Source organism: Lepisma saccharinum, chromosome 7 (assembly GCF_977018435.1).
Source record: "Lepisma saccharinum chromosome 7, izLepSacc3.1, whole genome shotgun sequence".
NCBI classification, from domain to species: domain Eukaryota; kingdom Metazoa; phylum Arthropoda; class Insecta; order Zygentoma; family Lepismatidae; genus Lepisma; species Lepisma saccharinum.
This window is the reverse complement of record NC_139235.1, coordinates 83,761,736-83,789,557: the sequence shown is the minus strand read 5'-3', so window position 1 is coordinate 83,789,557 and position 27,822 is coordinate 83,761,736. Positions and strand designations below refer to the sequence as shown.

The window sequence follows — 27,822 nt, the reverse complement described above, 5'->3', positions numbered from 1 at the left end:
GTGTATGTGAGGGGGCCCTTGGTTTGTCTGTTATAGTATCAGTTACACGTACTCATGGTAATGACTATTTTAATTCTTTTGTATTATTGAAATGTTAAAATATATTTTTTATTTTATATTTTTAATCCTTTTGAGATTTAATAGTTCTTTATGAATGGTGGTTCAAATTTCTATTATTTTTGGTTGTTTTTTGTTTTTATTAATAGTGTGATTCGGTATCGGAGTATGGGGGGCCGGTTATTTCATTGGCTTAGATGTGATGTCTTATTCTTTAATTTTACTTAGCATTTGAATTATTTTTTTAATAATAGTGGCTAGAAATAGTATTATATCTATTTATTTTTACCCTTGTAGATTTATATTTTTGTTAATTATTTTATTATTATTACTAATATTAACTTTTATAAGAATAATTTTTTTTTTATTTTATTTGTTTTTTGAGGGATCATTAGTACCTACTTTATTTTTAATTTTAGGGTGAGGGTATCAGCCAGAGCGAGTACAAGCAGGGGTATACTTACTTTTTTATACATTGCTTGCTTCTTTACCTCTTTTGGTTGGTATCTTTATGTTAAATTATAAGGTGGGTGGGCTGTACATATATATATTTAGATATATTAATATTGATATAAATTATTTTATTTGATATGTTAGAATGGTGTTTGCTTTTTTAGTAAAAATACCTATATTTTTGGTTCATTTGTGACTACCTAGGGCTCATGTTGAGGCCCCAGTTAGTGGATCTATAATTTTGGCTGGAATTTTGTTAAAGCTTGGAGGATATGGGATTTTGCGAATTATTTCTTGTATCGAGAGATTAGCTGTTAAATATAATATTTTTTGATTTGGTATTAGAATTGTTGGGATTTGAATAATTAGTCTTGTTTGTATACGTCAAATTGATTTAAAGGCCTTGGTTGCATATTCATCTGTAGCACACATAGGTCTTGTTTTAATAGGAATTATAACTATAGGGGCATGGGGAATAAATGGTAGTCTTACTTTAATAGTAGCACATGGTCTTTGTTCTTCTGGGATATTTTGCCTAGTAAATATTACCTATGAACGATTAGGTAGTCGTAGCATATTAATTAATAGGGGGATAATTAATTATATTCCTAGATTATCTTTATGATGATTTATATTAAGAATTACTAATATGGCTGCTCCCCCCTCTATTAATCTGTTGGGTGAAATTAGTCTATTAAATAGAATTATTGGGTGATCCTACTTTAGTTTTGTAGGTGTTGCATTGCTCTCTTTTTTAAGTGCTGGTTATACTTTATATTTATATTCTTATACTCAACATGGAATATACTATTCTGGTGTATTTTCTTGCTGAAGAAGTAATATTCGTGAATATTTATTATTATTTTGTCATTTATTTCCATTAAATTTTTTAATTGTTTTTTGTTCTCCAATATTTCATTGAATTTAAATTATTTAAGTAGTTTAAGTAGAATAGTAGGTTGTGGACTTAGTGGTAACTAAAAAGTTCTTAAATCAATGGTTTTTAATTTTTTTATTACAAGTATAGTATCAATTATTTTATTAATTAGTAGAATAATCTTATTATTATTAGGGATAATATTTTTAATTAAGGATGTTACAATTTTTATTGAGTGAAATATTGTTAATTTGAATAGTTCTAGTATTATTATAACAATATTATTTGATTGAATATCTTTAATTTTTATAGGATTAGTTATATATATCTCTTCTATGGTTATTAATTATAGAGGTTCTTATATAGAAGGGGATTATAACATAAATCGATTTATTATTTTAGTTTTATTATTTGTTGGGTCTATAATGTTTTTAATTATTTCTCCTAATATTATTAGAATTATTTTAGGATGGGATGGCCTAGGACTAGTTTCTTACTGTCTAGTAATTTATTATCAGAATGTTCGTTCCTATTCTGCTGGAATATTAACTGCTTTATCTAACCGAATTGGTGATGTATTTATTTTATTATCTATTGCTTGAATATTAAATTATGGTAGTTGAAATTATATTTATTATTTATGATTAATTTCTGACTTTGATATAATATTAATTACTAGATTTATTATTATTGCTGGGATAACAAAGAGTGCACAAATTCCATTTTCTGCATGGTTGCCGGCAGCTATAGCTGCACCAACCCCAGTTTCTGCACTAGTTCATTCTTCTACTTTGGTTACTGCTGGGGTTTATTTATTAATTCGTTTTGGAGATATATTGATATACACTGTTTTTGGTAGGATACTTTTATTACTATCAGGGCTAACTATATTTATAGCTGGGATTGGTGCTAATTTTGAATATGATTTGAGGAAAATTATTGCTTTATCTACGTTAAGACAGCTTGGGTTAATAATGTTAACATTATCTATGGGGTTAAAGGAGTTATCATTTTTCCACTTATTGACGCATGCTATATTTAAGTCTTTATTGTTTTTATGCGCCGGTGTAGTTATTCATGTTATAGGGGATGTTCAGGATATTCGTTGTATGGGTGGTTTAATTAATAAAATACCAATAACTATTTCTTGTATAATAATTTCTAGTCTTGCCCTATGTGGAATACCATTTTTGGCTGGGTTTTATTCTAAGGATTTAATTTTGGAAATATTAAGTATATCTTCTTTTAATTTAGTAATCTTTATTTTATTATGAATTTCTACGGGTATAACTATAGCCTATAGTTTTCGATTAAATTATTATTTAGTTGGTAAGTCTTATAGAGGTATATCATTTCAATTCTTTTCAGATGATGGGGGATGAGGCATATTTAAAGGCATATTAGGTCTATTATTTTTATCTATTGTAGGTGGTTCTGGGTTAATGTGATTAGTCTTTCCTTCTGTTTTTGTTATTATCATTCCACTTAATATGAAGATAGGGGCAATTATATGTATTTTATTGGGGGGGTGAATTGGATATAATATTACATCTTTCTTGTTCGAAATTTATCCATTTTTTAATAATAAAATAATATATTATTTATTAGGAAGAATATGATTTTTACCTTATTTATCCTCTGGTGGATTAATTGGTAGTTCATTTATTACTGGGGGTCTATATATTAAGGCTATTGATTATGGATGAAGTGAACTTATGGGGGGACAGGGAGTATATAAATATATAAGGAGTGGTTCTTTAAATATTCAATTAATACATTCTAACTATTTTAATATTTATTTTATATTTTCATTTTTAATAGTAATTTTATTAATAATTTATGTGTGTTTATATAGCTTATAAAATAAAGCATAATATTGAAGCTATTAGGAAGAATAAAATAATTCTGTAGGCACTTCTTGAACTTATTTAAAGTCCAGCTTTATCATGAAAAGATAATGTAATTTTATACTAAAGAAATAATGTGAGAGTATTAATGGAATTTCACCACTAAAGATGGAAGTTAGCAGCCCCCACTTAATAATATACCCCTTAACTGAGGAGATAATCCTAATTTTATTATTAACATTAATATGCCGCCTTCCTTTGGCTTCAGTCAAATAAGCAAGGGTAATATATACCAATTTATTCAGGTCGAAGCTGATTGCTTTTGCTTCTTGCTCAATAAAGTAAATTGAATATTCAATACCTTTTGAATGCAACTCAAATATTATTATTAACTATTACTCTAGCATGCTCATTCTAGTGATCCTTGGGTTCATTCATGGTATAAACCTAAAAGTAAAATTAATAGGAATAGGAGTCTAACACATATTCAATATATTAGTTTTGAACTAGTAATAATAACTGTTATTGGTAATAGTAATACAATTTCTACATCAAAAATTAGAAAAATTACTGCAATCAGGAAGAATTTTATAGAGAATGGAATTCGTGCTGAGGATTTTGGGTCAAATCCACACTCAAATGGCGATCTTTTTTCTCGGTCTATAATTATTTTTTTGATAGTAATGTGGATAATATTATTACAATTGAGGTGATTATTATAATTAATAATGAGGTACTTATGATTATATTAATTATTTACTTTATTTTATTATAATCTTTTTAATTGGAAGTTAAGCGTACTTTAAATATACTAAGTAAATTATCTACCTCATCAGTAAATTGAAATATAGAGGAATAATCATACTACATCTACAAAATGTCAATATCATGCTGCTGCTTCAAATCCGAAGTGATGTGTTGGTGAAAAATGGCATAAGATGTGTCGAGCTAAACATACCCCTAAAAATGTTGATCCAATAATAACATGTAGCCCATGAAATCCTGTTGCTATAAAGAATGTGGATCCATATACTGCATCAGCGATAGTAAACGGAGATTCATAATATTCATATGCTTGAAGAATAGTAAAATATACTCCTAATATTAATGTTAATATAAGGGCTTGTGTTGTATGTGAGTGGTTTTTTTCTAATAGTCCATGGTGGGCTCATGTTACTGTTACTCCTGAAGCTAGTAAAATTGCTGTATTTAATAAAGGTACTTGTATTGGGTTAAATGGAGTAATCCCCCTTGGTGGTCATAATATTCCTAGTTCAATTGTTGGGGATAATCTTCTATGGAAAAATGCTCAAAAGAATGATACAAAAAATAATACCTCTGAAATAATAAATAGAATTATACCCCATCGTAGTCCCATTATAACTTGATTTGTATGTAATCCTTGATATGTTCCTTCTCGTGAAATATCTCGTCATCATTGAATTATTGTAAGAAGTATAGTTGTTATTCCTATTGATAATAGAATTATATTTTGTTGGTGAAATCATCTAATTATCCCTGTTGTTAATATTATTGCTCTAATAGCTCCTGTCGCTGGTCATGGGCTTTGATCTACTAGGTGATATGGGTGGTTTTGGTTTGCTGACATTAGTTATTTTGATTCTCTAGAATAAATAGCAATTAATAAGGCAAATACATAAGATTGGATAAATGCTACGGCTGTTTCTATAATAATTAATATAATTTGTGCTAAAATTAATATTGAAAGTCCAATGATTTCTAATATTGTTCCTGTATTTCCAATTATTGATATTATTAAATGTCCAACTATTATGTTTGCTGCTAGTCGCACTGATAAGGTTATTGGACGAATTAGATTTCTAATTATTTCAATACCTACTATAATTGGTATTAATAGTGCTGGCACACCTTCTGGTACTAGGTGTGCTAGTATATGTTTTGTGTTATTAATTCACCCAAATAGTATAAAGGATAATCATATTGGTAGGGCTAGGGTTAGGGTAAATACTAAGTGACTTGATCTAGTAAATACATAGGGCAGTAACCCTATTGAATTATTAAATAAGATTATTGAAAATATACTAATAAATATTAGGGTTCTTCCCTGATGACTAATTATTCCTAAAAATGTTTTAAATTCTTCATGTAGCTTTACTATTATTATGTTATATAATATAGATGTTCGTGATTGTATTAATCAAAATGGGGCTGGGACTACTAGTAGTCCCAGGAATGTTCTTATTCAATTTAGTGATATATTTATAATTGATGATGTTGGGTCAAATGATGAAAATAATCTTGTTATCACTTTCAGTATTTAATTTTTGGTTTATTTTCTATTTTAAAATTGTTGTTATTTAATAGTTTATTATAATTATAGTAGTTGACGATTATAAATAGAAAATAAATTAGTATAAATATTAGAAATAGAATAATTCAATTTAATGGGTATATTTGTGGAATAAAAAAGTATCTATAAAGATAATTTAGGTTTGACATTCCTATGTTATATATTAACTAACTCTTTTCATTAGAAGTAGTTGTTATATTACTATTTTGTGGTTTAAGAGACCATTACTTACTTTTCAGTCATCTAATGATTCTTGTATAATTTTTATTAATCAATTAATACAAGATTTGTGAGTTGTAGTTTCAACAATAATTGGTATGAATCTATGATTAGAACCACAAATTTCTGAACATTGTCCGAAAAATAGGCCGATTCGACTAATATTTACTCCTGCTTGGTTAAGTCGTCCTGGGGTGGCATCTATTTTAATCCCTATGGATGGTATAGCTCATGAGTGTAATACATCTGCAGATGTAGTTAGTACTCGGATATCTATGTTAATTGGTAGTACTGTTCGATTATCTACATCTAATAATCGAAACGAGTCTATAAATATTTCATTTGTTGGGGATATATATGAATCAAATTCTGCCTTTATGAAATCGGAGTATTCATAACTTCAGTATCATTGATGTCCAATAGTTTTAAGGGTTAATGAAGGTTGATTAATTTCATCTAGTAAATATAATAAACGTAGAGAGGGCAGGGCAATAAAAACTAGGGTAATTGCTGGTATAATTGTTCATATTGTTTCTAATGTTTGTCCTTCTAAAAGTATTCGGTTTGTTAATTTGTTATTAAATAATGATGCTATTAAGTATCCTACTAATACTGTAATTATAATTAAAATTAATATTGTGTGGTCATGGAAAAATATTATTTGTTCTATTAGCGGGGAGGATCTATCTTGTAATCCTACTTGATTTCAGGTTGCCACTTTTAAGTAAGGGGTATCCCTTATACTTGAAGCTTAAATTCAATGCACTTCTCTGCCACCTTAAAAATTAGTTGTTAGTAAGTAGTATTGGAAGTTCTGAATATGTATGCTCAGAAGGAGGTGATATTTGATATCATTCAATTGATGATGCTTGTTGTAGATTAAATAATGTTGGTCGGGCACTTGTCATACCTTCTCAGGTAATAAAAATTATAATAATTACTGCTGTAAATGATAGGATTGATCCTAATCTTGAAACAATATTTCATATTGTATATGCATCTGGATAATCCGAATATCGTCGCGGCATTCCTCTTAACCCTAGAAAATGTTGTGGGAAAAATGTTAAGTTTACTCCAATAAACATTGAGATGAATTGGATTTTTAATCAATCTGGATTTATTATTACTCCTGTAAATAGTGGAAATCAATGTACTAGTCCTGCTATAATAGCAAATACTGCTCCTATAGATAATACATAATGAAAATGTGCTACAACATAGTGTCATGTGTCATGCAGTACAATGTCTAGCGATGAATTTGCTAACACTACTCCTGTTAATCCCCCTATTGTAAATAAGAAAATAAATCCTAATGCTCATAATATTGACGGAGAATAATTAATTTGTGTTCCATGTAGTGTTGCAATTCATCTAAATACCTTAATTCCTGTTGGTACAGCAATAATTATTGTAGCTGCAGTAAAATATGCTCGAGTATCAACATCTATTCCTACAGTAAATATATGATGTGCTCATACAATAAATCCTAGGAATCCAATTGCTAATATTGCATAAATTATTCCAAGAACCCCAAATGTTTCTTTTTTACCTCTTTCTTGAGTTACAATATGTGAAATTATTCCAAATCCCGGTAGAATTAGAATATATACTTCTGGGTGGCCAAAGAATCAGAATAGGTGTTGATATAAGATTGGGTCTCCACCACCGGATGGATCAAAAAATGAGGTATTTAAATTTCGATCTGTTAATAGTATTGTAATTGCTCCTGCTAGAACTGGTAGTGATAATAATAGTAGAACTGCGGTAATTACCACTGATCATACGAATAATGGTACTCGTTCTATAGATATTCCTATAGTTCGTATATTAATTACTGTTGTAATAAAATTTACTGCCCCTAGAATAGAGGATACTCCTGCTAAGTGTAATGAAAAAATTGATAAATCTACAGAGGCTCCAGCATGTGCAATTCCTGCAGATAGGGGAGGATATACTGTTCAACCAGTTCCTGCACCACTTTCTACAATTCTTCCTGATAATAGTAGAGTTAATGACGGAGGTAGTAATCAAAATCTTATATTATTTAATCGTGGAAAGGCTATGTCTGGGGCTCCAATTATTAGAGGTACTAATCAGTTTCCAAATCCCCCAATTATAATAGGTATTACTATGAAAAAAATTATAATAAATGCGTGTGCAGTTACAATTACATTGTAGATTTGATCATCTCCAATTAAACTTCCTGGTTGGCCTAATTCTATACGGATTAAGATACTTAATGATGTTCCAACTATTCCTGATCATACTCCAAAAATTAAATATATTGTACCAATATCTTTATGGTTAGTAGAAAATAATCATCGTTGCAAGAATGAGATGACTGAAGTTATAGGTGATAAACTGTAAATTTATTTATGAGTTTAAGCTCTCTCATTAAATTTTGGCTTTATAGTTAAGAATAATAATTTTGAACTGCAATTTCAGGGTGATACGTTGTATGTATTAAGGCCTAAAAGAGTACCCCTTATTTATGACTTTGAAGGTCATTAGTTTAAAATTAACTTAAGACCTTATAAAGATTTTATAGAGATATATAAATTGGTTGAATTATAGGTAGTCCACATACTGAGAGAAAAATTGTAACTACTGATAATACTTGTTCTTTTAAATTTAATGGCTTGTTATTAATAATATTTCATATATTAATTTTATAATTTATTAAAATTGATGTAAGTGAAGTTCGTAAGTAATAATATAGGGTTAATAATGATATACTAATTAGGATTACAACTATAACTAATTGCTTAAGGTTGGTTGTTTGAATAATAACTATTCATTTTGGTAAAAACCCTAGTAGAGGTGGTAGTCCACCAAGAGATAACATTGATATAAATAAGGATATTTTTTTAATGGGTGGAAGTTTTAGTATAAACAGTTGATGAACGTATTGTGTTTTGTTTATTGAAAATAACATAATGGTAGAGGTGGTCATAAGGATATATAGTAGTAAGTACATTAATCAGGTATTATCTTCTGATGTTATTCTTAGAATAATTCATGATATGTGGTTAATTGATGAAAAGGCTATAATTTTCCGTAACGAGGTTTGATTTAACCCTCCAATTGCTCCAATAATTGCTGATGTTCTAATTGTTAAAATTAGAATTATATTTAAATTGTCAATTACGTAACTAAGTAATGTTGATGGAGCAATTTTTTGAATAGTTGTTATTACTAAGCAGTTAATTCATGTTATTCCTTCTATAACTTCTGGTATTCAAATGTGAAATGGAGCAGCTCCTATTTTTATTAATAAAGCTATAGTTAAGAGCTGGATTTGTATATTGAAATTTACAGCATTAATTATAATTAATGCTGCGGCCAAAATTATTGATGATGCTAATGCTTGAATTAGGAAGTATTTAAGTGATGCTTCTGTATTTCGTTGATTATTTGGTGTAGAAATTAATGGGATAAAAGATATTAAATTAATTTCTAAGCCTATTCAGGCTCCATATCATGAGGTGGAAGAAATAGAAAGGAGGGTTCCTATTGTGAGGGTCAATAGGAATATTATTTTTTTGGGGGTTGTGAGCATTAAAAAGGGAAGGATTGGTTATATACCTTCATATGTGGGGTATGAGCCCTCTAGCTTAATTAGCTTACCTTTTTATTATATTTTGGTGTATGATGCACTGTGGAATTTGATACCATTAGAGAAAGTTTAATTCTTTCAATTATAAAAATTCATTTTTGTTACAAATAAATTAATAAGAACATGTTAAAATTTCATGTATACTTTACCCTATCATGGTAACCCTTTTTCAGACATCTTATTTATATGCAAATTATAATAGTGGGCTAATAATATTATTTGTTAGACTTTTATTATTATGATTAATAAGTAGAACCCATTTATTAAAGTATATAAAATACTTCAGAATCCTTTTTAATTTTATCCAATTTTTTTTAAGTTTTTGTAGTCTAACTTAAAGTAATTGACTTAATTAACATGTCATTTTAATACTTATTGAGTCTAGAGAAAAAAGAAGTTAATATATCTATATAGAACACAATTTTGAGGGAAAAAAAATTGTGTTCTATATAGTACGGGAAAAGTGAGTAAAAATAAAAGAGGAGGAAATTTTCGTGAGATAATTTCTAATTATAATTTAATTTAGTATAATACATATTATATAATAATAAAGAACCTCTCTTTATATTTTAAAATTAAAGTTTTATTCTAGCTTATAACTCCCTAGTTAAATTTTACATATGTATTTATTAAAGAGAGGAAAAGTTTCCGCCAATTTTTTATGAGTTGAGACGGTGTAATTGACTTTAGTTCGCAGTGTGTGGTTTTGTTTAATTTTAATGTAAATTAGATTACAGGATTTTAAATTTTAATATTTATTTTGTCCGGTTAAATTCGTGCCAGCTGCCGCGGTTAGACGTGGGGACATAAGTGGAGAGCTGTTGGCTTAATTGTAGTAATAATTGATTTTTGGTTGTTTATATTTTATTTATTAGGTGAAATTTTTAATATAATTTGTTCTTTATTTTTATTAATTCTATAAAGATGATATATTAAACTAGGATTAGATACCCTATTATTATCATTGTAAATTTGGTTTGAGTAGTATTAGTTATGATCTTGAAACTCAAAGAATTTGGCGGTGCTTTATTCTATTTAGAGGAACCTGTTCCGTAATCGATATTCCGCGTTTTATTTGACCTATTATTGTAAAATATCAGTTTGTATACCGCCGTAATTTGAATATTTAAATATATATATTCTTTTTTTCTGTTGGAATATATTTCAGGTCAAGGTGCAGCTTATTAGTGGGTGGAGATGGGTTACATTATGTTGATTTGGATAATATATTGAAATTATATTTGAAATTGGATTTAATTGTAATTTTGTTTTAGAATAACATTTTGGTTTATTAGCTCTAGGGCATGCACACATCGCCCGTCGCTCTCATTTATATAGGTGAGATAAGTCGTAACATAGTAGGCGTACCGGAAGGTGTGCGTCATGATCAAAATCACGCATTGTGTATTCAGATATTAGTTTCCAGCTTCCACCAGTCTCAAATTTATAGGACGGTTCGAAACAAAGAACTGAGAAGTTTTGAATTCTACAGTAAAGCACGGGTCTTTCTTGTCTCACAACAAAGCCGTGTGTTTTAAACGTTTAAAACAAAGTGTTTTAAACACTTTTGTTTTAAACATGCCCCTGCAAAAAAGTACGTCATCACCAAGCAAAGCTCCGGGCAAAGCAGGGTTGGCATGTTTAAAACAAAAGTGTTTAAAACACTTTGTTTTAAACGTTTAAAACACACGGCTTTGTTTTTTTACAAATGTTTTAAACGTTTAAAACAATGTGTTTTAAACATGTTTTTTTTACAAGTGTTTAAAACACATTTTGGTGGTAGATATTTTATAGTCTGTGATATTTTTTTTGTTTGACAACCCTATTTTTCATTTAATCTGTGTCAATTAATCCGTGCTTTGCAGGTCTCACTTATCGCACAACACTTGAGCAACCTTTTGTTCTGACGTCACGGGAGAAAGCTTTTTAATTTTACGCTAAATGCCTATGTTGTTAGGTTAGGCAGGCTAGCTATGTATGCACAAGGTAGCAAAATTGTTGTGCGACAAGAAAGACCCGTTCTTTACTGTAGAAATCGAAACCTCTCAGGCCGTGTCCCAAAGGTGCAAGACCGTACTTGAAGCGAGCATCCTCCAAGTATGGTCTTGGAGTGCGGTCTTGAAGTCGTGGACTGGAAGTGAAAGTCTTTCGGACTGCACTTCGACTGCAGCGCCAAATACGATCAGTAGATGAAGCTGAGTACTCCTTGTTTTCCCCACGTTATAAACACTTGTTTTCACCATAGAAATCACGTTGCATTTTCAAATGTTTGTACACATACAATTGCACACATTAGAAGCACTTTAACCAACAACTTGCTGACCCATAACGTATATTTAACCTGCATTGCTGACCTTCTACCTCCGCGATTTTAAACAAACGAACAACGAGTGTGGAAATCACGTGACCGAGTCAGCTTCCATCTGCACTGCGAGATATGCACTTGCGTACTCCTGTACTTGGCGCTTTCGAACTGTACTAGGTGACGTCACTTCCGCCAAAACCAAGCTTCAAGTACGTACTTCGTACCTTTCGGACAGTCAGTTCCTTGTTTCGTATCGTCCTGTAAGTTTGAGACTGGTGGAAGCTTGAAATGGAAACTAATTATCTAAATACACAATGCGTGATTTTGATCATGACGTGATTTTTTTTTCTTTTGCGATACGATTCATTGGTCTGTATAACTGAATGAAGCGCAGATGCGTACTTTTGGTAACATAATTTTGTACTTTGGAAGATAAATTCATCTGGAGAATCTATTATGACACTGCAGGTTGTTTTCTGCTATATAAACTGTTCAGGCACTCTCTCCCTTTTTTAAGTTTTGGCCTCAGTGTTCGGAATCTCATAAAAGCTAGGGGTGTGCGGGATCCCGAAAAGTCAGGACCGGGATCGGGAAAAAAAATTCCCGTTCCGATCCGAACTTCGGGAAATGATTTCCCGAATTTTCGGGATCCCGTGCAGTCGGGAAATACCGAATGCTAATTTGAAAATGTCGTTATTTCTCGACGTTTTCTGCATTGTCAATTTCTGGAACTTACCGTAAATGGTTAGTTTTTAATCCAGAAATCACTTAAAGTGAAAATGACGTGTATAATTCGAGATTTTCAGAGCTTCGGGAAATTTTGAACATTTCCCGACTCAGTAGGGAAATTGAAAATTTTTCCCGTCCCGATCCCGTCCCGCACACCCTTAATAAAAGCCCATGAATTCCTCAAAAATATCATTTTTTATTCACAGTTCGAATGCAGAATATTAATTGTCCACGGATGGATATGTCACAAGTTTCGTCAACCGTCATCCATAATAGCAAAATATTCCCGACTTTTATTAGCTGCTACCACGAAGCGTAAAAGAGATCTCCCAAATATATCAATGATCTCGTTCTGAATGTCATGCGAGAGCCATTTGTAGCCCGAACGTCCCATCCACTACCCTAATTCATGCACATCGTCTTTTGAAACTCTTTTTTATTAAAAATTTTAATAATCATAATTACATACTTAGTATATACTAGTAATAAATCATGCGTTTTGCTGTCTCTGGTCATAGCCTCCCCAAAGTTGATGGTTTAGCGGTTTCAGCCCCCAAAGTTGATGGTCTAGAAAATTTTAAATGTGTATTAAAAGTTAAGTTCATGTGGCACAATTCAGAGTAAACTTTACAAGAGAAGCAAAATAATACATTAGATCCTCTTAAGCAAAATTATTTGGGGGGATCTGCCCCCACATTGTTAATATTGGGGGGCTAGAGCCCTCCCAAGCCCCATGGAGTCGGCGCCTATGCCTGCAGTAGAGGTGTGCGGGATCCCGAAAAGCGGACCGGGATCGGGAAAGAAAATTTCCGTCCCGATCCCGACTTCCGGAAATGACTTCCCGACTTTTTGGGATCCCAAGCAGTCTGGAAATTCCGAACGGTCATTTTAAAACGTCGTCAATTCTAGACGTTCTCTGCATTGTGGTTTTTTACCAGAAGTGCAAAAACAAGAACTTAAGATGGAAATTACGGGTAGAATTCGAGATTTCAAGAGCTTTCGGAAATTTCGAACACTTCCCGTCCCGAAAATTTTCCGACTTTTTCGGGAAATTGAGAATTTTCCCCGTCCCGAATGTCGGGATTTAAAGAATTTCCCGTCTCGACCCAAAAAATTCTGTCCCGCACACCCCTTCCCTGCAGTATGGTAAACCTTATCTCCAAAGGTAAATAAATTGTCCTTGTCGCCATTGTACTAATAAGAAAAAATATAAATATGCTGACCAAGGCAGTAATTTATTTTATTAAAAACATAAACTAAACGTAACGTTTCAACCTTCTAGCAAGGTCTTCATCAGACTCTGTATGTACCTTGCTAGAAGGTTGAAACGTTACGTTTAGTTTATGTTTTTAATAAAATAAATTACTGCCTTGGTCAGCATATTTATATTTTTTCATAATAATGGAAACAAGGCTTAATGGTGTTATAATTGTACTAATAAAAATGAGTATTTTTTCTCTTTAACGACTTTAAGTATAATTTACTGGGAAAAGGTTGAATTTGTTTTGTATAAAACATGTTTAAAACATGTTTCTTTAACTCATGTTTAAAACTATGTTTAAAACAAAAAAAACATGTTTTAAACAAAAAAAAACAGTTTGTTTTGTTCTTTTTTAAAAAAACACAAATTTTGCCAACCCTGGGGTTTTGAGATGCAAAATATGTCTTGATGAACTGAGATACACTGCTATGGTGATACCATTGATAAAATATGAATGTGCTGAAATATATCCAAAATTGTTTGTTCTCAACAGTTGCACAGCTGATTGTTGTAAAGATGCAACCTTTTACAAGTTTAAGGACATCTTTTGAAAGGAAAGAGTTGTAAAATCATCACTATCACTTTCAATGGGAAGCCAGGATTTTTTTTCTTTATCACCTGTATCAATCTAGGATGACGTATGAAATGTTTAGATATAGTTGTGACATGTTTATCTTAAGATGAAAATGATGTAACGTGATATTTACGTTATGATGTGCGTACGGAATATTAGAGACAGAATGACATTACTTGCTATTGTTTTGATTCTCATTGCTGCCGTCAGCGGAAATAATGTTGAGGAAGTGTTGGAGGTTGGTGATCACTGCGCTTTTAGTGTATTCCTTCAATATGTCCCCTTAATAAGTTTCGTTTGCATCATTTGATTAGAGAAGTAAAATTTATGTAGCATATTTACATAAAATAAAAGGTAAAACTTCGATAGCGTCCCAACATATCTCACTCGTTTATTTCGTCATTTTTAACATTCGTACTTACCTATTCTGCATTGCGAAAGATTCTTCAAGGTGCTATTTTCACGAAAAAAATTCAATTTTTGACATAAATAGTAATTATTAAACCAATGACGTTAGACCCAAAAACCATCCACAGGTAGCCCCAAAAATTCACGAACCATCACGGGAACGAGGTTAGGTTAGGGCTGTTAGGTTAGGTTCCATTAGCACTCATTTTGTTCAATTTAGCATATACGGACAACATCGGTTTTTCTCGATGAAAGAAATACCAACAAGAACTTCTAAATGCTACAGAAACTCATTTCGGGAAGTAGATATGCCGGAAGCACATTTAACTCGTTTATTTTCAAATAAAATTCATTTCTACTTACCTCATATGCATAGCGAAACGTTTTTCAACTTTGGATCACTTTTTTTTCCATGAAAAAAGCCTTATTTTTAACATTATAATTATTTATTGGTCGTTGCTAATTCGGCGGGCAAATCTTGACTCGCGTTGTCTATCGTCAGCTGATATGCAGTATCGTCAGCTGATGTGCAGTGTTTCCAAACTTATGAACCGATTAATGCCGCACAAACTATTCACAAAAGGTTTTTAAGCGAAAATGGGTCCACAAACCATTCATGGAAGGTTAGGTTAGGTTCAGTTTGGTTAGGCAAACAGAAAATTAAATTTAAAAAAAAAAAAACACTCACACGTCATCTTGTAAAACTAGTGCGTGGTTGTTACACTAACACTTATTAACCAAAAAATGATTGTTTTTAATTCACAAACCATTCACAGAAGGTTAGGTTAGGCAAACATAGAAAATTAAATTGATAAAAATAATCCCACTTATACGTCATCTTGTAAAACTACCGCGTGGTTGCTACACTGACAGGGGGTTACGTAATCGAACGCACGGAACATTTGATTTGATTTAGTTTATTTTACTTCGCGTTTTGTGCCTCTTGGCTAATTTGCGAAGATGGGGATGAGTGATGAAATGATGAAAGTTATGAATGGACATTCACAAACAACTAAGCCCAACCGGGATTCGAACCCGGGACCCTTGGCATCGCAGCGCGATGTGCTAACCACTCGGCCACAGGGTCGGGCAACATTTGATTCACATAGTCAACGGTAATGGTGGCACGAGCTATCGTGCAACGGAGATACATGAATGTTGAAAAATACCTTATTTATAGGCCGAATAAGTTGCACAATTCGAAAAAACACTTTCACCAGCTGCAGAAAGTCCACAAGAACTAAATTCCATAAGTACTTTCTCGTCTTTTCTCCTGTAAATTTCAAGAAATATGTTTCCGGTTTATCTAATCGTTACCGTAGTTTCTTGTGTAAAAATGAAGAAATCCGTTGGGATGCTATCGAAGTTTCACCAAACAAAATCTTGACATGGTGTTAAAGTGTGTGTGTTATACATGCACGTTCTACAATTTGTTGGTTGTTAATTTAGTACCTGCACTATTTTCGTGACATCCATTGTGTTGTTTTATTTCTGTTTGAGATATTTGCATGAATTTTGACTAGCCAATTGCATATTTTACAATTTTCCCATGGCCATATATCAACTGTTTGCTTTAGGAAACATCTGCCAAAAGAGGAATTGAACCTCAATCAACAACTCCACCTCTCCCCTCATCTGGATATGTAACTGCATAAATATTAAGCTCTCCGAAAGTAACTATTGTAGTTGTTCTACTAATGGATCTTGACCACATTTATTTAATTATACAGGCTGTTGACATTTTTTAAAACTAGCGAAGAGCACAACAAAATGCTTTAAAATTAAATTCATGTGTGTGTAGCACAATCAAAATGAACCCAAACATTCAACACAAGTATTCACAAAAATAATAAAGGAACGATAGGAGATACCGGACCGCTCTCCGATTTTCTTCATATTTGGCATACTCACTAATTGAGGCCTCCTAATCACGAATCTGAAGTTAAAATTTGTCGGAAACGTCTAGAAATTGCAAAATAAGCTAAAATAAGGCGTTAGTTTTTGGAATGCAAACCGTCGATTTTCGCGAATTTTTTTGTTTCAAAAGCAAATTTTAACTATGTTTGCCTAACCTAACCAAAACTAACCTAACCACATGCCAATGGTTCGTGGGGCTAGCGTCAATGGTTCACAATTTCTAGAAGTTTCCGACAAATTTTAACCTCAGATTCGTGATTAGGAGGCCTCAATTAGTGACTATGTCAAATATGAAGAAAATCGGAGAGGGGTCCGATCATCTCAAGTCATATCAAAATAAATAATAATAAATCTTCATTGCCTTCTTAGCAGCTGTACAAGGAGGGTGAAACTATCTTGAATTAGCAGGGAGGGAGCCAGTTGTGTTTGATCGCTAATGCAACCACGTTTGTTTGTTTGAAAAAAATATGATAGGTGCGTCTCCACTAAATTTACCCGTAAGGAGCCAAGCAGTTTGCAGATGACAAGCCTTACATAGCACTCGGGAGAGCTGGGTAGTCTGATGCATGCAAGGGACACTGATTATGATGATTTATATTTTTGCCTTACTGTGTCATGTTTGCTGTGAAGTGCAAAAACAAGTAAATTTCAATGCAGAATTTTTTTTTAAAACTATTTTTCTTCCATGGTTCTTTATTGTAGTCTGGCAGGGTGTTACGGTTTGAGTTCAGAACTTCATAATAATAATTCGTGGCACACATTCAGATATAACACAAGCAGGAATGTATCTAGAACTACAGGGTCTTTCAACTAAACCTGTTTTTAATTACAAATAAAAACAAGACTCTTTCATGTAACAAAGTCAATTTAATACATGCTGTACTACATCTCAAAGCATTTTAGCATGTCTGACAGTTTCATGCAATTTCTTGACAAGGACAATTAATTTTTTGACCAACCTGTGAGGCAACTGAATCTGACAGTTTTAAATTAACACTGAATGGACGTTTCTTGAGGTAACAACATTCTCCGTACTCTGCATGTTCTCAGTCAGAATACCATTTTACTGTGGGTAAGGAACTTCAAAGAGACGGCATCAGCAATGAAGAGAACACTTGGTGGACATCGTAAGTTTCGAAATCCAGAGATCATCGAATGATTTTGGGGGTCTGTTTTGAGGAGTCATTAAAAAAATGAACTCTCCTTGTCAAGAAGCTGCCTCTCATGTTATTTTCCTAAAATGCTTTGAGATGTAGTACAACATGTATATAAATTGACTTAGTTGCAGGAAAGAGTTTTGTTTTTATTTGTAACTAGCTGATTACCCGGTGTTGCCCGGGTATTTATTTATCCCAATCTTCTATTAGACAGGAAAATAATGAATTCTAACTATAGTGTAAAATGAACGTGAAGTTGAAAAGCATTGGGAGTGTCACTATTCATCTTAACGACCACGTAAACTATGGTTTCCACACTAATATCGGTCATTTTCGGAACGCAAAGTCATATGATCCTGAATGTTAGACAACCCGAGAAACATTATCATTGTGCGGGATTTCATAGAGTCACGGATGTCTGTTTGTGCAGAGTTTAATATCGGTCGTTCCCGATTATTTTTACATGTCACCCTTTCCCACCCCATCCCTAGGGTTGACAAGGATTCTTACCCCAAAATTATTATTTTCAGATTGTAAGCGATAAGTGTACCAAGTTTGGTTGAAATTGCTCCAGGCGTTCGAGAGGTATGCCAGAACAAACATATATACACACTGTAACGTTCCTTCTCATGGACCAAGGTTGGCTTAGTGTGCTGGCCTCTCTGAAACCGACTTCATAATGTTTACTATAATTCAGTCCAAACTGCATAGCAGTATGCAAGAGTCGTCGTCTCCTAGTTTCAGTTTTACCCATAATACCCATAATGCTAACCTTTTCCTCCAGCGGTGTCATGAGACTCTAAATTGCTCTCAGGGTTCGAGTGTATGTTGCCAGTTAAAAAAAAAGGAGCCATAGGCTTGACCAGAGCGATACACAGGTTTGACTTTAACATATAAAATTTTATTCAACAACAAAGTTCAGAAAGAAAAACTTAGACTAATACAGAGATGTCATTTATTTTAAATTATGGTAACAGGACTTTAGATTCAGAAATACAATGGATAAACTTAGTCCGTACCTTAATACATAGGGACCCAACGTTTACATATTAACCCCGTTACTAATCTATCTCCTAAAATAATATTCCTATTAGAGCATAAATTTCTACCTCGCGGTTGGAGGCTGGGGGAAGAAAGAGGGAAGCTGATTAGTCACTTCTCTCACCCGAGGGTGGAGTGTGTTCTTGGCAGTGCCAAGTTCACTTCTCTCGTCCTAAGACGGAGCGTAACTTCTCATCCGAAGATGGAGCGAGGCTATCTCTCACCCGAAAGTGGAGCGAGGCTATCTCTCACCCGAAAGTGGAGCGGATACTCTGACCAGTGGACAGAGTCCAATCTCTTATCTCTCGTCCGGAGACGGAGCTCTTCTTCTCTCATCCGAAGATGGAGCCCTTACTACTCTTGGTCTCTCGCTGGATAGAGTGGAGTGAGTCTCCTTTGCGGTGCTTGGTCTCTCGCTGGAGCGGAGCACACCTTCTCTCACCCGAAAGCAGAGTCCTTCTCCCTTTCTGGTCTTTGGTCTCTCGCAGTAGTCTAACTAACTTGCCTGCCAAGCTTTTGCCTTTATATAGGGTCTGCGATGCTAGCGAAAATGGGTGGAGAAGAAATAAACTATTAAAAGTATATTCCTAAAGTAAGTTTTCCAAAATAGAGGTGGAACTCATTTTTTTAAAAAATTATACAATTCTCAATTTCTTAGATTCTTAGAAAGGTCATAAAAATAGAGGTGCGACTCACAAGGCATGAAATTTCAAGTTTGAAGTCAGTCGCCGGACTAAAATTTTTGGTCGCCACTATTTTGTATTGATAAATAATAAAAATATGAGCAATTATTAAAAAGAACGCACCTTAGGAATTAATGTTTGTGTAGCGCTGTCGTTCTGCACTGAAGTACCACTTATCAATAGCAGCTGCTGGGTCAAACTCTGATGGGGGGGGGGGTGTCCATTTACGGAAACTCTGAGCAAATCATCCAGTGTCTCAGTCTTCAGAGTTCCTGTAAGTAGTCTTGAGTCTGTTGTGACAGCTGAAACCTCTCTCACATGAAGCTGTGCTCACTGGTAGAACAGCACAAAATGTCAAAATCTCGAGCAAATTGGGAAATCTTGTTGAACACTCCTCACTGTGAATCTTCTCCAGCATCTGATTCAAAGTCAGAGAAGGAAACAAAAGTTTGTATTCTGTCCACTCTGCTAACAGAACATCCGTTTTCTCATTATAAAGGCTCGGGTTCAAGTACATGTAGAGCTTCTTTATTTCTTCTATCCCAAACTGAAGAATATTTTCTTTGAGAGGTCAACCCAAGGTGTCGAAAACATACAGAGATGCAATCACATCTGTTGATATAGATTGCAATCTTTCTGTGATGTACACCTTCGCATTGTTAATTGAGTTTCCTCTAACTCTTGCTCTCCATTTTGAATGTATGTGAGCTGCACATCCCTGATCTTCCCTGAAATGGATCCATGGTCCAAGAAATCTTGTTTGCGTGGTCCAACATTAGATTCTAGGTCATCCAGTGTTCAATTCTTATTTTCAGAGATGCAATCAAAAGATTCTTATTTTGTAGTGCCACGCTTTATGGGTTCAATTTCTTGTAGAAATCCAAAAGAAAGTACAGAAGCTTAACAAATTTAAATTGCTCCAAACTTTTCAGCAAACCCTTACCTGTAGCGCCATCATTGTCTTTTCCATGGGCACCTGTTCAAGATGAGTCACAACAGCTTTCCATGATTGCAAGAGAGCTCTTACAGCACTTTTTGCTGGCTAACCATCTAATAGTGTGGATATCACTCAGTTTAGAATTTCTTCTCCTATAACTTCTGCACTTTCTCTCAAGAGGCGAAGTCTTTTAGCAGAGCCATGATAACACTGAAAAATATTCCTAATCATGGAATCAAATGCTCTGATATTCAACTTCACCACACGCATCCAGCATAGCTAACTGCAAACGGTGTGCAAGCCAGTGAATATTTTATCATTTTATTACAAATAGCTTTCATTTGCACAGCCAATCCTGATGTGTGTCCGACCATATTTGATGCAGTACCCAAGCCTACAGTGTAACACTTGTTTCAGTATTTATTTGAACCTATTGCCTTATCTAAATAATCAGTTATGGCTGTGATGTAACCAGCAGAAGTAGAGTTTGGAAGCTCTATTACTCCTAAAATGTCCTCCTTGACGTGACCAATCATCTGCATCCATGTATCGAACATACACATCCATCAATCAGAAGGCCTTCACTCACAGGCAACTACCACTGAACCAAGAAAAAATGAGGTAAACAGAACGAACGTTACTACCACGTCAACCAACGTTCACGAGTGCATTTATGACATTCTTTTGTCAACAAAGACTAGACACTGGCGCGCGCGAGAGCAGTTCACAATTGTGAAAACAGGGGTTTTCCGTGCACAAGCAAGGAGCCTCGGTTGGGCCATGGTCTGCTCCACTCTACACCTCCCCTCCCCACCTCACCTCAAGTCCACGTGGGGTGTAAGGGGTACCTTCCAGGTAGGGGCCCAAAAGTCAACCTCACTTCCACGTAGTACACCCTGGACTGTAGACTAACAAGGCTTTGGCAACTGGCACTATGGACAGTATAATTTTGTGTGTGTTGTCCTGTTTTCTGTCCTTGTGTGTGCTGAGTGCCCATTTAGATCCTCAGCTTTTATCAGAAGTCAGAAGATTTTAAGATTTTTAGTTATGCAACGTTAGAGTTGTCATTTGTAATGATAAGAAGCTGGCCCCTGTATAAAAGGTGCAAAATAGCCTAAGTGTTGATGCACCCAAAATTTTAAATTCAAATTCAAAAATTCACATGCACACATACTTTATGCAGTGTTGTCATTTGGAAACAACAGAGTGGAGGAAATGCAAAGCAGGGAAAATGGGTTGAGTTGGGTTGCATGTGCATCCAAAGTGGTAGCACCTCAACAGTTGCAGAACTGTTGTGCCGATTAGGTGGTGTCGGCGATGAGTGGACGCGGGGTTTTCACTCGGTTCCTTTCCAAAAGCATTTATGAACATTGGATTGAGATGTTCTGGCGTGTTTGACACACATTTGAAACAACAAAATTTTAGTCGCCAGCCCCAAACTTTTGGTCGCCGATGGCGACCTGGCAACCGGAAATTTCGCGTCCTGACTCGTACAATTTGTGATGAGACGGGTTCGTTACAACACACACATACATCCATTTATATAGTATATACACACACACACACACACACACACACACACACACATATATATATATATATATATATATATATATATATATATATATATATATAGATTAAAAACAGTCAGGTTTAGTTGCAGGACCCTGTCTTTCTAGATACATGCCTGCTTGTGTTATATCCGTATGTGTGCTGAATGCCCTTTTATAACCTGAGATTGTGTCAATTCTGTAGCAATTTTAGATTTCCTAATATGTTTTGCTTTGCTCTTGATTATAAGCTCGTATCTGCATCCATTTACTGACTTTAAATTATTGTAGTTGTTGAGGAGTTTGTGTTTTCGTGTAAGGTGAAGTGTGCAAGTAGCCTCATTGCTGAACTTTCAGGTTCCAGAAACTCATCTCATTGAGGACCAGAGTGATCCTCTACTACTTCTGTCTACACTAGATGGATCCTTTGTAGGAGTTGGTCTCCGAACGGGCAACATCCGTTGGAAATTGCAAGATGGTAAGTTTGTAGCAAGTTGCATTAATTTTATTCACAGGAGTTCGCATTAAAGCTCAGTTTATAGCAAGAGAAAATGCATGCAGCAATAGCATGATAATATAATGGATTCAGCGGCAGTATGGAATAGAAAGTGGTTAGTGTATCTTTCCTTTTGATGTTCTTTTCAAATTTTCATTGAAGACCAATCACTAATCTGATATGTACACGGCCCTGCATTTTGAAAATAATTCGGATGTTTTCAAATAAATAGGCGATTCTGGAAGTATTTTGAATGCTGATCACGGAAATTACATCCATTTTTTTCCCATCGCATCAGGATATTTCACAATCAATTCTCATACTTGCCACTACATTACATAACAGAACAACAGAAATTTATGCAAGGGAAGTTCAAGTTTTTTTCTAAACGAATATGTGATTCTGGAAGTATTTTGAATGCTGATCACGGAAATGTCATCCATTTCTAGCCATCACATCAGAATGTTTCCCTGGGTCCAGGGCCGGATTAAGACAAAATTGGGCCTGATGCTGTCACGTCAAAACCTAACAATGAAATACAGTCGATTTTTTTCTGTATAACTAACTTTCAAGGTGAAAAATTTACTACATCGCACTTACCGAACAATAATAAAGTGGCAACAATCGCCAAAATATTGCAAAAAACTCAGCTAAATTACTAAGTAAACTGTTTAACGTAAAATTGATAGCTTTAACTTGAAATCTTCGGTGAACAATGAACACAACGACGTTATAGTTATGTCACAGCGCAAAGAATAATAGTAACTGTATAATAAGTAATGCTGTGTCTAGGCGTCTGAAATTGGAGCTCCAAATTTCATTCTAAGATTTATTTTCAGAATAATATAGCTAAAGAAAACTGTTCAGCTTTTGGAAAATTCTTGTCTGTTTGCATCTGGGCCTATTTCAGGAATGGGTCTAATGCTGCAGCATCAATAGCACCCACCTTAATCCGTCACTGCCTGGGTCAGGATTTTTCCTCACGTCACAAAGTTCAATGAACCTAACATGTTAGAACATTGAGTTTTGGGGATTTTGTGAATTACATTTTTATGCATGATTTCGAAAATGAAACTTAACGTAACCAAAATCCACACAGTTTTGATGCCAAGATATCACGTGAATGTGGAAGGTAGATTTAATGTTTACAAATCTATATTTAGTTATAGTTCAAAATTGGAGGATTTGTATTGTAGAAGATAAATATTTTTCCACTATTTAATTAAAGCCATCTATTGGAGAAATTATGGAACTCTGCATATTATTGTGAAATTCAGGCAGTTATTTTTGGCTCTTTTCTGAAAAAAAACTGATGGTTAAATGTGGATTTCATTTTTGGAATCAGAATGGTGAAATTATTCAGAAACAACAGTCATCTGGGAGACATCTAAAACCCATTTCATCCAATGTTATCTATCCTGCCTAGTCGCAAAGTACAAATGGCATACATTTTGCATTATAAAAATCCACGAATTGTTGAAAATGCTTCTTTCCAAAATGTTTGTGAGATTAACTAAAGCAAAGATTAGAAAGTATCTCTTGTACTCCAGTTATGTCAAGTTGAATCAACAGTCAAATGAATTTCTCCAGTCTCCGAGTCCTCATTTGTCCAATCCTGTGAAGGATACAGTGTAGATCAAGTAGAGTCTTCATTCTACCAGATGCAGTGGCATTGGTCTAATTACAGCATTTGTTTAATTTATTTACATGGTTTTCCAAAAGTACTTCCCACATTTAAATACACTATAACTTTGTATCGAATGGAGATATTTCAGTGAAATAAAGTTTGTACTGCTGATAACCGTCGCTGCGCTTAAACTTGCAGAACAATTATCAATGCAAATAAAATTGCGTAATTAACGATAACCGTTATATTTAAAATAAATACAATACAGGCGCAGAAAATCTCACAACTTCCATCACCATTTTTAGTACTTATTATTTCTCGTTGCTATGGTTACATCAATTTCATTTCTTGTATTTTATACAGCGTGATAAGATGATTATAACAATATCTATAAAACAAACAACATCAATAACATAAATAATATTAACTTTGAACATGACAGTTTGAGAATAGGACAGTCTCAATCTCTCCCCTTCTCCTGAGAAAAAAAAAAATGAACATAACATTTTTTTTTTTACATAATATATAAGATTTGAGTCCTGCTTTTAATATACACTCGTCAGGATAATGAGAAAGTTCACTTGACATAATGAACCAATTCACAAATTTACAATACTCTTTTTACTAAAGTTCTGAAAATGTCATCTTAGTGTTCGAATTTACAGCTAGTTATGCATTACTACATAACAATTACATTAGTTTAAGCAATTCTTCCCTTTTCTCATCAGAACAATTAAATTTCTTGATATTTGACAAGTTCTGCCTTGTTGTTATCTTATTTCCGTCCATAGACATCAAAATTGTATAATTGTTCTTCACAGCATCAACTATATAGGGTCCAAGCCATAATTCCATAAACTTATGAATTTTCTTGTTAATTGCACTACTATGTTCATGATTTTTCGCTAAAACAATATCACCTGGGACAATCTTCAATTTATTAGCATCACACTCAATAGTTTTGGGCTTATATCTTTCCTTAATACGTGCTTTGGCGATAAAATACTTATGTTTCCAGGGCACAAACTTTAAATCATCTGGCCAGTTAATTTGACTGATAATTGAATCCTTTAATTCGTGATGAAGAAAAAGTTCACTAGGTGTGAAACTTGTTATTTCCGAAACGGAATTATTAAGAAGTCCTGTTACATGATTCAAATATTTTACCCAGTCCTGATGATTTTGCGAAGTATATAACCGTAACAATCGTATTAACTCTTTGTTGTACCTTTCCACAGGATTTGCGAAAGGCGAATAAACTGACGTGGTGATATGTTTTATGTTACAGTCATTCATATATAACTTCCACTCTTGTGATTTAAATTGGGAACCGTTATCTGATAATATTACCTTACATGCTGGATAGTGGTAAAAATACTGGAGCTTGAATTTGTTAATTTTTCACGTGACGTTGCCTTCCTTAACGGATAAGCCATTAAAAATTTGGACATCGTGTCAACTATTGTTAATATGTAACTATATCCTTGTGATTTGGGTAACGGTCCAACAAGATCTATTGATAACATATCATGTGGAGTAGTAGAATATACATGCAATTCATCCTTACTAATTTTTGTGTGTGCTTGTTTAGTTTTTGCGCATGTTAGACAGTCGTTCAAATACTGCTTGATACTAACTTTCATTTTAGGCCAATAATATAAACTTCTGCACTTATTAAATAGTTTATAGTATCCAAAATGACCTTGTAAGTCATGTAATTTATGAAGAATTTTGGGTACAACAATAATAGGTACTACAAGTTTCCACTTGTCTTCTTTCAAATGTTTCAGGAATAATATATTATCTTGAATCGAATATTGCCTTTTTATATTCTTCGACAAATTCCCATTTTGTAACTTTTGTACAATGGCACTGCAATAAGAATCCGAATTTTGGCTTTCTTGCCAAAATGTTACACTATCTTCGTCAAGAAAATCAAGACTTATGTTATTTACATATAGTTCCGATAGAGTTGGAAAACCTGTACTTAAATCAGGATATCTGCTTAAAGCATCTGCAGCTTCATTAGATTTTCCCGGCACGTGATATACATTATAATCAAACATTTGTAATTTCAAACTCCAACGATTTAATCGTGGATTCAAAGTTTTAGTAGATTCTAGCCAAGATAAAGATTTGTGATCGGTAAACAATTTCACCTTAGTTCCAGCTATGTAAATGTAGAATTTTTCGAAAGCAAATAATATCGCTAAGCATTCAATCTCGTGAGTATTGTATGATAACTCATTGCCTTTAAGAGATCTGCTAACGTATTGAATTATACGTGGTCCTTCTTCAGAATTTTCAGTTGAGTCTTGCCATAGAACAGCTCCTATTCCTTTCTTCGAACCGTCTGTGTTGACATTGAAAGGTTTCGTGAAATCTGGTTGATACAAAGCCTTTGGAGATATCAGTGACTTGCGGAGGTTTTCAAAAACTGAAGCATGAACATCATTCCATTGCCATTTTGATTCCTTTTTCAACAGATCATACAAAGGCTGTGCCATTTCAGCAAATCCTTCAATAAACTTTCGCCTCCAATTAGCTAATCCTAAGAACCTTCTCAAGGAGCGTTTGTTTGTTGGAATTGGAAAATTAATAATTGCTGAATTCTTTGCAGGATCAACCATAATTTTATCACCGGACACTATGTGTCCAAGGAAGCAGATTTCTTTGTAAGCAAACTTACATTTGGAAAATTTAATAGACATATTGACACCCTTTATCTTTTGTAAAACTAGTTCTAAATGTTGCATATGTTGAGACCAATCTTTGCTGAAAATTAGAATATCATCCAAATAACAAACAACAAAATTTCTGCAATCGGTGGAGAATATTTTATTCATCCTGTCCTGGAACACTGAGACTGCTGAACGAATCCCAAACGGAAGATAGCGGAAAATATATTGTCTGCCTCTATAAGAAAAAGCTGTGTAAGGATATGAATCTTCAGTCAACGGTATTTGAAAATAACCGCATGATAAATCAATTGAAGAAAAGTAAACACATCCTAGGAACCTCTGTAACATTTCGTTAATTGCTTCTACTCTCACTTGTGGAGAGATAACATGTTGATTAAGTTTCCTAAAATCGATCACAGGTCTCCAAAGACCTCCTTGCTTTGGCACTATATGTAGAGGCTTAAGATATGGTGAAGAATCTTGGTAAATAATTCCCCATTTCTCCCACTTGGAAAGCTCTTCTTCTAAAGGTAGTCTCCTTGATATTGGTATGGGATAAGGTGTGCTTGTAATAGGTGTTACAGTATCTAATTGAATCTTGTAAGGTTCAACAATTGCTTTTCTAGGTTTATCTGAAAATTGTACGTGATAATACGACAGAAGTTTGAATAAATCAGCTTTCTGCAAATTGTCTAAATTATCATTTCTAAAAACAGACTCATAAATGGACTTCTTAGCTGGCATATATTCTACATCATCATTCAAAGTTGACACATCACGTAACAATCTACATGAATAACTTTCATTATCATTTAATGTATCTTCGGAACAAAAGTTAGACTTTGTACAATACTTCAAATCTTCTGTAGAAGAACATTGCCGAGTTAAAACAGAGGAAATTTCCTTTCCTTTATCATTTAGCAAACTTACATTCCCTTCTTTAAAATCAATTACAGCTTTATATTTCCTCAAAAATGGAACTCCTAAAATGACATCGGCATTCAACTCTTTAAGAACAAAAAATTCCATAGAAAAGTATTCGTTCTTTATCTGCA

The 27,822-nt window shown here is 33.6% G+C and overlaps 1 protein-coding gene and 3 pseudogenes across 1 annotated transcript in view; 3 read left to right on the top strand and 1 right to left on the bottom strand.

Moving 5' to 3' along the window:
- The first annotated feature begins 91 nt into the window (after positions 1–91).
- Positions 92–1,432, top strand: LOC145990534 (NADH-ubiquinone oxidoreductase chain 4 pseudogene; annotated as a pseudogene).
- Positions 1,433–1,506: 74 nt separating this feature from the next.
- LOC145990533 (NADH-ubiquinone oxidoreductase chain 5 pseudogene) lies at positions 1,507–3,006 on the top strand (annotated as a pseudogene).
- Positions 3,007–4,066: 1,060 nt separating this feature from the next.
- LOC145990302 (cytochrome c oxidase subunit 3 pseudogene) lies at positions 4,067–4,843 on the bottom strand (annotated as a pseudogene).
- A 9,453-nt stretch (positions 4,844–14,296) lies between these two features.
- Positions 14,297–27,822, top strand: part of Ire1 (serine/threonine-protein kinase/endoribonuclease Ire1) — a 73,786-nt gene continuing 60,260 nt past the window's right edge. The window contains exons 1-2 of the mRNA XM_083125529.1: positions 14,297–14,508; positions 22,321–22,441. Of these exons, the coding sequence (XP_082981655.1) occupies positions 14,407–14,508; positions 22,321–22,441 (223 nt within the window). The 5' untranslated portion in view covers positions 14,297–14,406. The remainder of the gene's footprint in view (positions 14,509–22,320; positions 22,442–27,822) is intronic.